Source organism: Acipenser ruthenus, unplaced genomic scaffold (assembly GCF_902713425.1).
Source record: "Acipenser ruthenus unplaced genomic scaffold, fAciRut3.2 maternal haplotype, whole genome shotgun sequence".
Classification (NCBI taxonomy): Eukaryota; Metazoa; Chordata; class Actinopteri; order Acipenseriformes; family Acipenseridae; genus Acipenser; species Acipenser ruthenus.
The window spans coordinates 172,912-187,121 of record NW_026707510.1 but is presented as its reverse complement, the minus strand read 5'-3'; the positions used below and the strand labels follow the sequence as shown (position 1 = coordinate 187,121).

Here is a 14,210-nt window from a genome sequence, read left to right as displayed (position 1 = left end):
CCCATCCCATAATACACCACTGTTTCCATCTTTCATCTGTGTTCTCTTTACATTTCAGACCATTTTACTTCAGCGGAAGATATTTTGGTTCTTTGTTGGTATTTTATATTTCTGCTTCAGTTTGATAATTCTTTCTTATCTAATTGCCTGAATTACATGTGAGATTGTTCAAATACTTCCAGTTCAAATATTTATTTTGTTTGGCATTTATTATTATTATTATTATTATTATTATTATTATTATTATTATTATTATTATTATTATTATTATTATTATATTAATAATTATGTATTTATACTATTAAATACATACCTGAAAAACACTAGTTAGTTAGGAAATGCAGACAATATAAAAACTAACCTCGTATGTGACGTCAGCGAGACCAGCACGGGACAATTCTAAACGGTTAGTGAAGCCACTTTGAATATCGCAGCTCAGCGGCCCCAGATATTATAAAATATTGTATTTTATTCTATTTACTGTATTGATTTATTTTTAACGGGGGGGTGGGGGGGTCGGAGACTGATGGACTCAGAACTATCAAAATGTGTGTTGTATTTTATAAGCTATTTATATACATATGTAAACGACATTAACGTAACAATAATGATAATAAAAACGATAAGAATAATGATTTAGCTCCTGTAACTTGAAATAAATAATACACACTGTAATTATTATTATTATTATTATTATTATTATTATTATTATTATTATTATTATTATTAATAATAATAATAATAATAATAATAATAATAATAATAATATGACACACCGTTTTTGGACGTTTAAACATGACACATGCACTAACAGGCCTCGTAATTCGCACTAATGTAAAGCAGTAGTATTCGATGAAACAATTATTGTTTATTTATTTTATTTTATTTTTTTAATACATTATGTTAATAAAATAGTGAATACTTACTCCTGGTACCCTGAGAAACGGTGCAGCGTTTTGATTAAAATGAATGTAAGTTTAGCGTAAAATAAATCAATAAATAAATAAATAAATAAATAAATAAATCAATAAAAAATCTCCTCTGTTTTCACTCGACGACGGCGACCCCGGTTCGGTTTTAAAAAAAAATGTCAGTTACTTTTTTTGAAAATTTGTCGCGCGGGCTGGAACGCAAATGTAAGCGCGGTATTTTATAGAGAGCCTGTCGTTGGTCAGCAGCAGACGTCAATCAATATTAGCGCCCCCCCCCCCCCCTTCTGATTGGCTATTATTCCCCTGCTCTCACTTTATAGAGATGTGTATTTATCTGATAAAACAGGTTAGGATCACAGGGAGTTAGATCTACAGTGACAGATTAGCAGTGCAATAGTGCAAGGAGAGCGCATCAGCTGAGGATCCAGTGACGAGGTGCTGAGGTCAGGCGAGTCCAGTGCAGAGCAGGAGGGGCGGATCCAGATATCTGCAAAATTGGATCATCGTTTTATATGTAATAAAAGCTCCAGTTTGAAATTGTACCCACTCCCTTGGAAAACTACCTTTAAGAATCAAATACAGGCTCGGAAAACTCTCCCCAGTCAAGAGATGTGAAGATGCGCTGCCAATGCTGCAGTCACTAGACTCCCCCTGCTGGTGACTTTTTGGCGATATAATTCTGTAGTTTCTTTTTATCACACAACGTTAAATAGAGATCTAAATTCTATTATAAAAAAGATATCATGCAGCTGGGCAAGAATCAGAAAGAAGTGCATTGAATTAAATTGAGTACTGCAGTTATATTGTATTGAATTGTAGGAATGCATTGTGTTATATTGTATTGTATTGTAGGAATGCATTGTGCTGTATTGTAGGAATGCATTGTGCTGTATTGTATTGTATTGTAGGAATGCATTGTGCTGTATTGTATTGTAGGAATGCATTGTGTTATATTGTATTGTAGGAATGCATTGTGCTATATTGTATTGTAGGAATGCATTGTGCTATATTGTATTGTATTGTAGGAATGCATTGTGCTGTATTGTATTGTAGGAATGCATTGTGTTATATTGTATTGTAGGAATGCATTGTGCTATATTGTATTGTAGGAATGCATTGTGTTATATTGTATTGTATTGTAGGAATGCATTGTGCTATATTGTATTGTAGGAATGCATTGTGCTATATTGTATTGTATTGTAGGAATGCATTGTGTTGTATTGTATTGTAGGAATGCATTGTGTTATATTGTATTGTAGGAATGCATTGTGTTATATTGTATTGTAGGAATGCATTGTGTTATATTGTATTGTAGGAATGCATTGTGCTATATTGTATTGTAGGAATGCATTGTGCTGTATTGTAGGAATGCATTGTGCTGTATTGTATTGTATGAATGCATTGTGTTATATTGTATTGTAGGAATGCATTGTGCTGTATTGTATTGTAGGAATGCATTGTGCTATATTGTATTGAATTGTAGGAATGCATTGTGCTGTATTGTATTGTAGGAATGCATTGTGTTATATTGTATTGTAGGAATGCATTGTGTTATATTGTATTGTAGGAATGCATTGTGCTATATTGTATTGTAGGAATGCATTGTGTTGTATTGTATTGTAGGAATGCATTGTGCTGTATTGTATTGTAGGAATGCATTGTGCTATATTGTATTGTAGGAATGCATTGTGCTGTATTGTATTGTAGGAATGCATTGTGCTGTATTGTATTGTATGAATGCATTGTGCTGTATTGTATTGTAGGAATGCATTGTGCTGTATTGTATTGTAGGAATGCATTGTGCTATATTGTATTGTATTGTAGGAATGCATTGTGCTGTATTGTATTGTAGGAATGCATTGTGCTGTATTGTAGGAATGCATTGTGCTGTATTGTAGGAATGCATTGTGTTATATTGTATTGTAGGAATGCATTGTGCTATATTGTATTGTAGGAATGCATTGTGCTGTATTGTATTGTAGGAATGCATTGTGCTGTATTGTATTGTTGGAATGCATTGTGCTGTATTGTATTGTAGGAATGCATTGTGCTGTATTGTATTGTAGGAATGCATTGTGCTGTATTGTATTGTAGGAATGCATTGTGTTATATTGTATTGTAGGAATGCATTGTGTTATATTGTATTGTAGGAATGCATTGTGCTATATTGTATTGTAGGAATGCATTGTGCTGTATTGTATTGTAGGAATGCATTGTGTTATATTGTATTGTAGGAATGCATTGTGTTATATTGTATTGTAGGAATGCATTGTGCTATATTGTATTGTAGGAATGCATTGTGCTGTATTGTATTGTAGGAATGCATTGTATTATATTGTATTGTAGGAATGCATTGTGTTATATTGTATTGTATTGTAGGAATGCATTGTGCTGTATTGTAGGAATGCATTGTGTTATATTGTATTGTAGGAATGCATTGTGTTGTATTGAATTGTAGGAATGCATTGTGCTGTATTGTATTGTAGGAATGCATTGTGCTGTATTGTATTGTAGGAATGCATTGTGCTGTATTGTATTGTAGGAATGCATTGTGCTGTATTGTATTGTAGGAATGCATTGTGCCGTATTGTATTGTAGGAATGCATTGTGCTGTATTGTATTGTAGGAATGCATTGTGCTGTATTGTATTGTAGGAATGCATTGTGTTATATTGTATTGTAGGAATGCATTGTGTTATATTGTATTGTAGGAATGCATTGTGTTATATTGTATTGAATTGCACTGTAGGAATGAGACAGACATTATGTTAGCATAAAAAAACTGATGCAAAACATTTCAAAGTCTTCACAACCACAGTGAAATGATGAGAAAGTTGAGAAAGTTCCTCCTTTGGTACAAAATTAACTGTAGTGTTAACTTTGACACGTCGTGGAGTTCCTCTTTATCCAGGGAGGTTGTTATACAAAGCTGTGGTTTCCGTTCTGTTCAAGTGCTGGTCAGAGCTGCTGCTGTATCTGAGTGCAGTTCTGCTTGGGGAGTCTGTGCTACTGTTTCTGACACACCGGAGCACTGCTGTGCGGCTGGACAGAATGGAGCGAGGGCTACTGGTTTCACTGGTTATACTGGTCTGCTCTCCTAGCAGGGGTGAGTACAGGGCACTGGGAGGGAGCGGGTATTCTTGTATATTCTCAGTTGGAGTGGTTTACTCAAAGATTCACTGAGCTTTCACCGCAGGGTGAACTCTGAGCCACTTGAGAATTATTTATATTGTAAAAAGTAACGACTTTGTTGTCATCTACCGAGAGTCTCCATCACAAAGTTTAAAATGTTTTTTTTTTTTTTGGTTGAATCAAGTTTTAAGCTTCTGTTTTGCTCTCTGAAATGGATTTCCTGTTTCCTCTCTCTCTCTCTCTCTCTCTCTCTCTCTCTAGGGGTGTCTCAACCCATTATAATTCAGGACCCGGGCTCTGTGACTGGAATAGAGGAGGGAGAGGTCACTGTACCCTGCAGTATGACAGGGGTTCGTCCAGGACCAGTGAGATGGTACAGGGACACTGGCAGCGGCAGACAGTATCTCTACTCTACAGCCCCTCCGCCCAATGAGAGAAACGACCCCCGTGTGTCTCTTGTACATCAATACCACCCCACAGATTCATCCATTCGAATTGTGAGGCTGACTGTGAGTGACTCAGGAATGTATTACTGTGACAAATACGGAGGGATTGATGTGACTCTCATTGCTAGCGGCTCAGGGAGCAGGCTGAGTGTGGGAGGTGAGTGTGTGGCTCTCTGATCACTTCTAGTATCTTTGCTGTGGCTCCTGTAGCGCACAGACATGTCAGGTGATTCTGGTCCAGCTGAATCTACAGCAGGCATTGGCTATGTTTACATTGCAGTGGATTTATTCCCTAAAAGTTTACGGATTAAAAAATATATGCGACAAGCTCAATGGAAATGGGTACAATTCGCAAAAACGTGTCCATTTATTCAAACTTTTAAAAACCCCAGACCTTAGGGTTTTAGGAAAGTCGGTATTTTCAGAAAATGCGAATTAAGCTGCCTTAATGCGCATAACTTTAAATGGAAACAATTTTATTCGCATAAAATAAGCGAATCCCCCAAAGTGCACTGCAGCTCCTAAGGAAGTTCCTTACTGGGAGGACAAAAATGGAGACTAACAGTGACAGGTGCAACTGGGAGACTGCATATTCTGCACAGCTAGCCAGTTTATACAGAGTGATAGCGATTCTCTATTCTGGGAGACTGCATATTCTGCACAGCTAGCCAGCTTATACAGAGCCATAGCGATTCTCTATTCTGGGAGACTGCATATTCTGCACAGCTAGCCAGCTTATACAGAGCGATAGCGATTCTCTTTTCTGTTGGTTTAGGTGATCTTGGGCTGAACTGTTCTGGAGCAATATACGGGTCAAGTTTAGTGCACAGTTCGAACACGTGCGCAATGGCTTTAATTCTCCAGTTTGAACAGAATAATGTAACCTGTTTTAATATCTGTACGCCACACGTCGTGAACACCAATCTTTCCTGTACAAATACATTCCTTGCTTTTATGGCATGAATTTTATTAATATAAAAATGACTCTGATAAACTCATACATTTTAATGAATACCTTATTGTAAATATATAAATGAAATTCAGTAAGAAATGTAATTAATTACAAAGAAAATTCAGTACATTTACCATGTATCGCATTCTGACTTTCCCCCTTTTTCTTTAGAAGTATAGTCACATCAAACATTAGCCTGCATAAAACAAAGTTTGAAACCCCCTTCGTAATGCTTGATTTTACACAAACTGAAACAACTGCTCTATATACGAATGTATATAACAATCAGTCAGGTGCTCAACTTCGTGTTTATTCCGTTTATTAATAAATAAAAAATAAGAGGGAAAAGAAAAACATAAAATGAAAAGTGTGTGCTTATTAAACGTTTAACATTTCCCATCAATTACAAGAAAAGGTGAAAATGCTCCTGTAATTCATGAGATAATAGTAGGCTACCCTTATATAGGCTATAACCAAAATATCAGTTAATTAAGATTCTTATGGGGTAAACACATCAAGCTGTAGCTAGCCTAACGCACTGAATCTTACAATACAAAAAGTATAGTGTTCAAGTACACCGGTCAAATATTATGGATAGATTTTCACCCGAGAATACTTTCAGAATAATTATTTATTTTGTGAATAATAAGCTGGTGTGAAGTGATGGACAGTAGACTGCTGTTTAGTAAACTGGGGTTATTCGCTAGATGTGATACGTCATCGTATCAGTAAAATCGCATGCATTTGTAAAGTAAAATGTTGTTAATCATTTACATCTACAGCAGGCATTGTGAGCACAGCTCCTAGTGTCTTTACAGTGCTGTTAATCATTTACATCTACAGCAGGCATTGTGAGCACAGCTCCTAGTGTCTTTACAGTGCTGTTAATCATTTACATCTACAGCAGGCATTGTGAGCACAGCTCCTAGTGTCTTTACAGTGCTGTTAATCATTTACATCTACAGCAGGCATTGTGAGCACAGCTCCTAGTGTCTTTACAGTGCTGTTAATCATTTACATCTACAGCAGGCATTGTGAGCACAGCTCCTAGTGTCTTTACAGTGCTGTTAATCATTTACATCTACAGCAGGCATTGTGAGCACAGCTCCTAGTGTCTTTACAGTGCTGTTAATCATTTACATCTACAGCAGGCATTGTGAGCACAGCTCCTAGTGTCTTTACAGTGCTGTTAATCATTTACATCTACAGCAGGCATTGTGAGCACAGCTCCTAGTGTCTTTACAGTGCTGTTAATCATTTACTGTGCAGATCAGAGTCTTGGATCTCCACTATAGACTGTATTAAATAAAAGGGCTGTTTTGAATACGACCCCTAACCCTAACCCTATCCACTCTCTCCCCTCCCCCTCTCCATTATCTCCTCTCTCTCCTCCACTCTTTTCCCCATCTCTCCACCCTTTCTTCTCTCCTCTCCACCCTGTCTTCTCTCCTCTCCTCTCCCTCTCTGTTCTCCCCCTCTCCACTCTCTCCTCTCCTCCTTCCTATCCTCTCCGTCTCCTCTTCTCTCTGTCCTCCCCCTCTCCACTCTCTCCTATCCTCTCCCTGTCTCCTCTAACTCTCTCCTCTATTCACTCCCTCCTCTCTATCTCTCCTTTCTCCTCTCTCCTCTCCCTCTCTCCTCTCCCATGCTCCTGCCCTCTCCTCTCTCTCCAGCGCTGCCTCCACTCATTATAACTCAGGACCCAGACCCTGTGACTGGCACAGAGGAGGGTGAGGTCACTGTACCCTGCACCCTGTCCAGAGTGGGTGCTGCAGGACCAGTGAGATGGTACAGGGACACTGGCAGCGGCAGACAGTATCTCTACTCTACAGCCCCCCCTCCGTCCAATGAGAGAAACGACCCCCGTGTGTCCAGAGTATATCCAGACCACCTCGCAGATCTCTCCATTCGAATTGTGAGGCTGACTGTGAATGACTCAGGAACGTATTACTGTGAGAAATACAGAGGGTCTGTTGAGACCCTCATTGCTAGCGGCTCAGGGAGCAGGCTGAGTGTGCGAGGTGAGTGTGTGGCTCTCTGATCACTTCTAGTATCCTTCACTCCTAACCCTGCAGAATCACTGATGCGTTACGGACCGCGCTGCCTCAGAATAACATTGAGGCGCCGCTGCTTTGCAATTCTGAATGTACTTGATCTTCAGTTCTGGACGGTTTGCAGGGAGTTTGCAGGGAGTTTGCAGGGAGTTTGCAGTGAGTCTGCAGTGTGTTTGCAGTGTGTTTGCAGTGAGTCTGCAGTGAGTTTGCAGTGGGTTTGCAGTGAGTTTGCAGGGAGCTTGCAGTGAGTTTGCAGTAAAGGTACTTTGTTAACAGCTGGGAGTAAACTTTGTATTTGCACAACATCCTGTAGCAGAAAAACAAAATGCTGTGAGCTTGAGAAAGCCAGCCGCAGATAATATGCCTGTGTGCTGAGTTACAGTACAGTGCTTAACACACACTCACAAGACACAGGCTACACACACACTCTGACTCGTATACACACAGCTCTACCCACTCCACCACACAGCTTCCCTCCCTCCCAGTCCCTCCTCAGCTCTACCCACTAGAGCCAGCCTCCCTCCCTCCCTCCCAGTCTCTCCTCAGCTCTAACCACTAGAGCCAGCCTCCCTCCCTCCCTCCCAGTCCCTCCTCAGCTCTACCCACTAGAGTCAGCCTCCCTCCCTCCCTCCCAGTCCCTCCTCAGCTCTAACCACTAGAGTCAGCCTCCCTCCCTCCCTCCCAGTCCCTCCTCAGCTCTAACCACTAGAGCCAGCCTCCCTCCCTCCCTCCCAGTGCCTCCTCAGCTCTAACCACTAGGTTTCCCAGTATTCCTTGTAAGTTTGAGGTTATAGTTCTGTCCCATTTCCAGAGAAATTTCGTCCCCCTGTCATTGAGGGTCCGCAGAGGAGAGTTTTAGCCGGGAATGCCGTGGCGTTAACCTGCCGGTCAAACGGACCTCCGGGAACGAAATTCACCTGGAAGAAAAACAACAGAACCGTCCCTGGAGAACAGAGCAACACCTCCTCACTGCAGACTGCTAAAGAAGACATCAGATCCACTGTTACCTGCGAGACTACAGACCCCAGAACACAGCAAACACTGTCGTCTGAACCCTACAGCCTGGGAGCAAGCATCACTGGTGAGTCTGTGCATTGAACTGGCTGGCTCTCAGATCCCAGTACAGTACAGTGCTGTTAGACTAGACTAGACTGTATTGAACTGGCTGGCTCTCAGATCTCCAGTACAGTACAGTGCTGTGAGTTCACTAGACTAGACTGTATTGAATTTGCTGGCTCTCAGATCCCCAGTACAGTACAGTGCTGTTAGTTCACTAGACTAGACTGTATTGAATTTGCTGGCTCTCAGATCCCCAGTACAGTACAGTGTTGTGAGTTCACTAGACTAGACTGTATTGAATTTGCTGGCTCTCAGATCCCCAGTACAGTACAGTGCTGTTAGTTCACTAGACTAGACTGTATTGAATTTGCTGGCTCTCAGATCCTCAGTACAGTACAGTGCTGTTAGTTCACTAGACTAGACTGTATTGAATTTGCTGGCTCTCAGATCCCCAGTACAGTACAGTGCTGTGAGTTCACTAGACTAGACTGTATTGAATTTGCTGGCTCTCAGATCCCCAGTACAGCACGGTTTGTCTTCTCTGAAGCAATGTTTCTTGTACTTCCCAGTTTGTGCAGTTTAATGGTAACACTCTGTACACTGGGGAAATAAAAAGCAGAACATGAAGTTGAGAGATAGATTGAAAAGGGTCAGACTCTGTCTACATGTTTGTGTGGTTCAGTGACTCACACATACAGGCTTGTGAAACACGACAGCAGTTTTATGATAAATGTGTGTGTGTGCTTATATATATTTATAGATATATATGCATCTTCATCAGCATTAATTATTTCCATCCCTTGACTAGACTAGACTGGCCTGGAATTACATTGTAACTGCAGTTTAATATCACTAGACTGGACTGGAATTACATTGTAACTGCAGTTTAATATCACTAGACTGGACTGGAATTACATTGTAACTGCAGTTTAATATCACTACACTAGACTGGACTAGATTTACATTGCAGGGCTGGTAATCAGACTCCTATTGCACAGCAGTGTCTCCCAGTCCAGGTTTTACTACCAGCTTGATCAGCCCCAGTGTGTCTAGGTAACAAGCTCAGGTGTGTCTTATTATTAAACTCCTAGTGAAACCAGGACTGGATCACACTGCAGTGCAGCGGCAGTCTGATTCCCAGCCCTGCAGACTCTGAATGCAATGGAGGATTGAGTTGTGATCTTCAGTATATGAAGCTAACATTAACATATTTCTGTCAGAGTAATAAAAATATTCTGTAACTGCGGTTCAGCATTGGAGAAGTCAGAGTCCGAGCAACGAGTAAATATTTATTCATACCCTGTTTTGAAATATCATGACTGACTCCCAGTCCATCTAGAAAGTCCCTTTGTTCTCAGCTCAAGGTTAATGTGTGGGATTGCTCTGGGTTCCTCTCACGAAAAAAAAAACATTATTCAGCAGCTTTCATTGGACTCTATGAAGCTGAGGGAGTTCATTCTATATAGAGGGGGTGGAATTCAATATGTTAACAAGGGAACATTATTCAGCAGCTTTCACTGGACTCTATGAAGCTGAGGGAGTTCATTCTATATAGAGGGGGTGGAATTCAATATGTTAACAAGGGAACATTATTCAGCAGCTTTCATTGGACTCTATGAAGCTGAGGGAGTTCATTCTATATAGAGGGGGTGGAATTCAATATGTCAACAACGGAACATTATTCAGCAGCTTTCATTGGACTCTATGAAGCTGAGGGAGTTCATTCTATATAGAGGGTGTGTAATTCAATATGTTAACAAGGGAACATTATTCATCAGCTTTCATTGGACTCTATGAAGCTGAGGGAGTTCATTTTATAGGGTGATGATGTGAAACTTTTGGCCACAGCTGTACAAAGTGAATCTAAACCAGACTCTTACAAGTTAATACAAGTCTATTCCATTCCATACCGAATTGTCCTTTAAGAAATGTGAGCTGGCTCTCCCAGTGCAGGACTGCCCTGATTCACAATGCAACCCCTGCCCTGATTCACAATGCAACCCCAGCCCTGATTCACAATGCAACCCCTGCCCTGATTCACAATGCAACCCCAGCCCTGATTCACAATGCAACCCCAGCCCTGATTCACAATGCGATCCCAGCCCTGATTCACAATGCAATCCCAGCCCTGATTCACAATGCAATCCCAGTCGTGATTCACAATGCAACCCCAGCCCTGATTCACAATGCAACCCCAGCCCTGATTCACAATGCAATCCCAGCCCTGATTCACAATGCAATCCCAGCCCTGATTCACAATGCAATCCCAGCCCTGATTCACAATGCAATCCCAGCCCTGATTCACAATGCAATCCCAGCCCTGATTCACAATGCAACCCCAGCCCTGATTCACAATGCAACCCCAGCCCTGATTCACAATGCAATCCCAGCCCTGATTCACAATGCAATCCCAGCCCTGATTCACAATGCAATCCCAGCCCTGATTCACAATGCAATCCCAGCCCTGATTCACAATGCAACCCCAGCCCTGATTCACAATGCAATCCCAGCCCTGATTCACAATGCAACCCCAGCCCTGATTCACAATGCAATCCCAGCCCTGATTCACAATGCAATCCCAGCCCTGATTCACAATGCAGTCCCAGCCCTGATTCACAATGCAATCCCAGCCCTGATTCACAATGCAATCCTAGCCCTGATTCACAATGCAATCCCAGCCCTGATTCACAATGCAATCCCAGCCCTGATTCACAATGCAATCCTAGCCCTGATTCACAATGCAATCCCAGCCCTGATTCACAATGCAACCCCAGCCCTGATTCACAATGCAATCCCAGCCCTGATTCACAATGCAATCCCAGCCCTGATTCACAATGCAACCCCAGCCCTGATTCACAATGCGATCCCAGCCCTGATTCACAATGCAACCCCAGCCCTGATTCACAATGCAATCCCAGCCCTGATTCACAATGCAATCCCAGCCCTGATTCACAATGCAACCCCAGCCCTGATTCACAATGCAACCCCAGCCCTGCTCCTTTAGAAACAGGACGCACACTAACCACAGCTTCCTGCTCTGTGTTTTGTCTCGTTGCTCCAGTTAAACCCGACGTCTCCATCGAAGCGAATCCAGAGAGCGTGAAAGTGAACGAGTCCGTCTCCCTCACCTGCCGTGCGCGTGGCTTCTACCCAGAGAGGGTCAGTGTGTCCTGGGTCCAGCAGGGCGGCGCTGTGGAGCCTGCTGCAGAGAGGGGAGAGAATGCGGAGAATGAGGACGGGACCTTCAGTAGGAATAGTGTGCTGAATGTCACTGTCACTCAGGAGCTGAGTGGAGCCACAGTGAGCTGCAGGGTTCAGATAGAAGGACTGGCAGAGCCTGTTCACAAGGAACACACCCTGGTAGAGACTGATCCCAAACCTGATCCAGGTGAGAGACACGGAGCCCACAATGGGATGTGGTTGTGTGGCATTTATTTTGTTTCCCACAAGGTAAAAAAAAAAAAAAAAAAATCAAGAAACGTGACTTCCTGTCCTGTCAGAATTTAAAGGGGTTTCTAGCCAGTGAAAAAAAAAAAAAAAAACGTCCCCAAATCTGTTGTGATCTAGATGTGTGCAGCATTCACAGACATGCTGGTGTAGGCAGAATGTATTTGCATTTTTAAAAAAATGATAACTGGTACCGATAGTAAGTTACAGAAAGTTCTCAGTTTGCAGCCCTGCTTTCTGGAAGCCTGTTACACTGTTGCACTTCCTGGGCTGTTTCACATGTTTGCTGTAACAATGGCTTTCTTTCTAAACTGCACATGTGATCGTTAATTATTTCACTGCCCAGACAGAACTTGCGTTGTGAACTTTGGGGCTTATTTCTCCGCTGTTAAGGGCAGCTCCAGCCTGTGTGTGTGTGTGTGTGTGTGTGTGTGTGTGTGTGTGTGTCACTGTGTGTATCTCTGTGTGTCACTGTGTGTGTGGATCTGTGTGTGTCACTGAGTGTATCTTTGTGTATCTGTGTGTGTCACTGTGTGTATCTTTGTGTATCTGTCTCAGTGATTGTTCACACATTGTCTCCTCCATCTCTCTCTCTCTCTCTCTCTCTCTCTCTCTGTCTCTCTCTCTCTCTCTCTCTCTCTCTCTCTCTCTCTCTCTCTCTCTCTCTCTCTCTCTTCCAGAACCTCCCTGCAGCTCCAACCTGTTTCTCGTGTCGGTGTTTCTGCTGGTGAAGCTCGCTCTCCTGGCCGCCATCAACGCCTTTCTCTTTGTGCTTCTCAAACTGGAGCAGCGCAGACTGGTGAGAGCTTACAGGGACAGGACTATCAACAGAGACTCCTCATTAAAACAGCAACACACAGTCCCTCAGGATCACTAACTGAACCCCAGCCACACCCCATTAAAACTGTTTCAAACATGAACCCTACAATCTCTCAGCAAGCTGAACCCCAGCCACACCCCATTAAAACTGTTTCAAACATGAACCCCACAATCTCTCAGCAAGCTGAACCCCAGCCACACCCCATTAAAACTGTTTCAAACATGAACCCCATAATCTCTCAGCTAGCTGAACCCCAGCCACACCACATTAAAACTGTTTCAAACATGAACCCCACAATCTCTCAGCTAGCTGAACCCCAGCCGCGCTCTTCCAAGCTGCACCCAGATATCCTGCCTGTGGGATGTGAAACGATATTTACTGATGTGTTTGTGTTTTGCAGAAGCGTGTGGATGCAGAGTGAGGTGGGGGAGCCCTGCGCTGTGGAGAGGATTCACAGCAGAGCTGGCTGGGGCCTCTTGTTATATTAGACATCGTAAAGCTCTGCTCTAAATGCTGAGAATGCTGAAGCAGACAGTGGACTTGACTGGAGAGTCTGCGAGTCAATAGAAATGCTCTGCACTGCTTGATCTGCCTGCTGATAAGGGGAGGAGAGGAAAGAGAGGAGGGGAGAGAGGGAGAGGAGAGGAGAAGGGGAGGAGAGGAAAGAGAGGACGGGAGGGAGAGAGGAGAGGAGAGGGGAGAGAGAGGAGAGAAGGAGAGGAGATGGGAGGAGAGGAAGGGAGGGGAGGAGAAGGGGAGAGAGACAGGAGGGGAGGAGAGGAGGGAGATAGGAGAGGAGAGGAGGGAGGATTTACTTTTTGATACCCTTGTTAAACATTTCTTTCTTATTTTTTTGCAATAAAACAGTTTTCAGCAACAGTGCCTCTGTGTGTATTTGTGTGTGAGACAGCGTGTGTGTGTGTCAGTGCCTCTGTGTGTATTTGTGTGAGAGACAGCGTGTGTGTGTGTCAGTGCCTCTGTGTGTATTTGTGTGTGAGACAGCGTGTGTGTGTGTCAGTGCCTCTGTGTGTATTTGTGTGTGAGACAGCGTGTGTGTGTGTCAGTGCCTCTGTGTGTATTTGTGTGAGAGACAGCGTGTGTGTGTGTCAGTGCCTCTGTGTGTGTTTGTGTGAGAGACAGCGTGTGTGTGTGTCAGTGCCTCTGTGTGTGTTTGTGTGAGAGACAGCGTGTGTGTGTGTCAGTGCCTCTGTGTGTATTTGTGTGAGAGACAGCGTGTGTGTGTGTCAGTGCCTCTGTGTGTGTTTGTGTGAGAGACAGCGTGTGTGTGTGTCAGTGCCTCTGTGTGTATTTGTGTGAGAGACAGCGTGTGTGTGTGTCAGTGCCTCTGTGTGTATTTGTGTGAGAGACA

The 14,210-nt window shown here is 42.7% G+C and overlaps 1 protein-coding gene across 2 annotated transcripts; it reads left to right on the top strand.

The window, feature by feature from the left end:
- Positions 1-3,760: 3,760 nt before the first annotated feature.
- On the top strand, positions 3,761-13,582 carry LOC117966778 (signal-regulatory protein beta-1-like). 2 transcript variants are annotated; one of them, XM_059018899.1, is made up of 7 exons: positions 3,761-4,037; positions 4,325-4,666; positions 7,135-7,482; positions 8,327-8,596; positions 11,636-11,962; positions 12,702-12,820; positions 13,242-13,582. In XM_059018899.1, exons 1-7 carry the CDS (start codon positions 3,983-3,985, stop codon positions 13,260-13,262), a joined length of 1,482 nt encoding a protein of 493 aa, XP_058874882.1. In that variant the 5' UTR covers positions 3,761-3,982; the 3' UTR covers positions 13,263-13,582. The 2 variants fall into 2 exon arrangements, with proteins under 2 accessions (XP_058874882.1, XP_058874883.1); XM_059018900.1 differs by lacking the exon at positions 7,135-7,482 and having other exon boundaries at positions 3,762-4,037.
- Positions 13,583-14,210: the final 628 nt, after the last annotated feature.

Excerpts from the sequence above, each read along its gene's own strand:
- LOC117966778 (XM_059018899.1), top strand. The coding sequence starts at position 3,983 with ATGGAGCGAGGGCTACTGGTTTCACTGGTTATACTGGTCTGCTCTCCT. Across the intron at positions 7,483-8,326 it reads GAGCAGGCTGAGTGTGCGAG|AGAAATTTCGTCCCCCTGTC; the intron begins GTGAGTGTGTGG and ends TCCCATTTCCAG. Across the intron at positions 8,597-11,635 it reads CCTGGGAGCAAGCATCACTG|TTAAACCCGACGTCTCCATC; the intron begins GTGAGTCTGTGC and ends TCGTTGCTCCAG.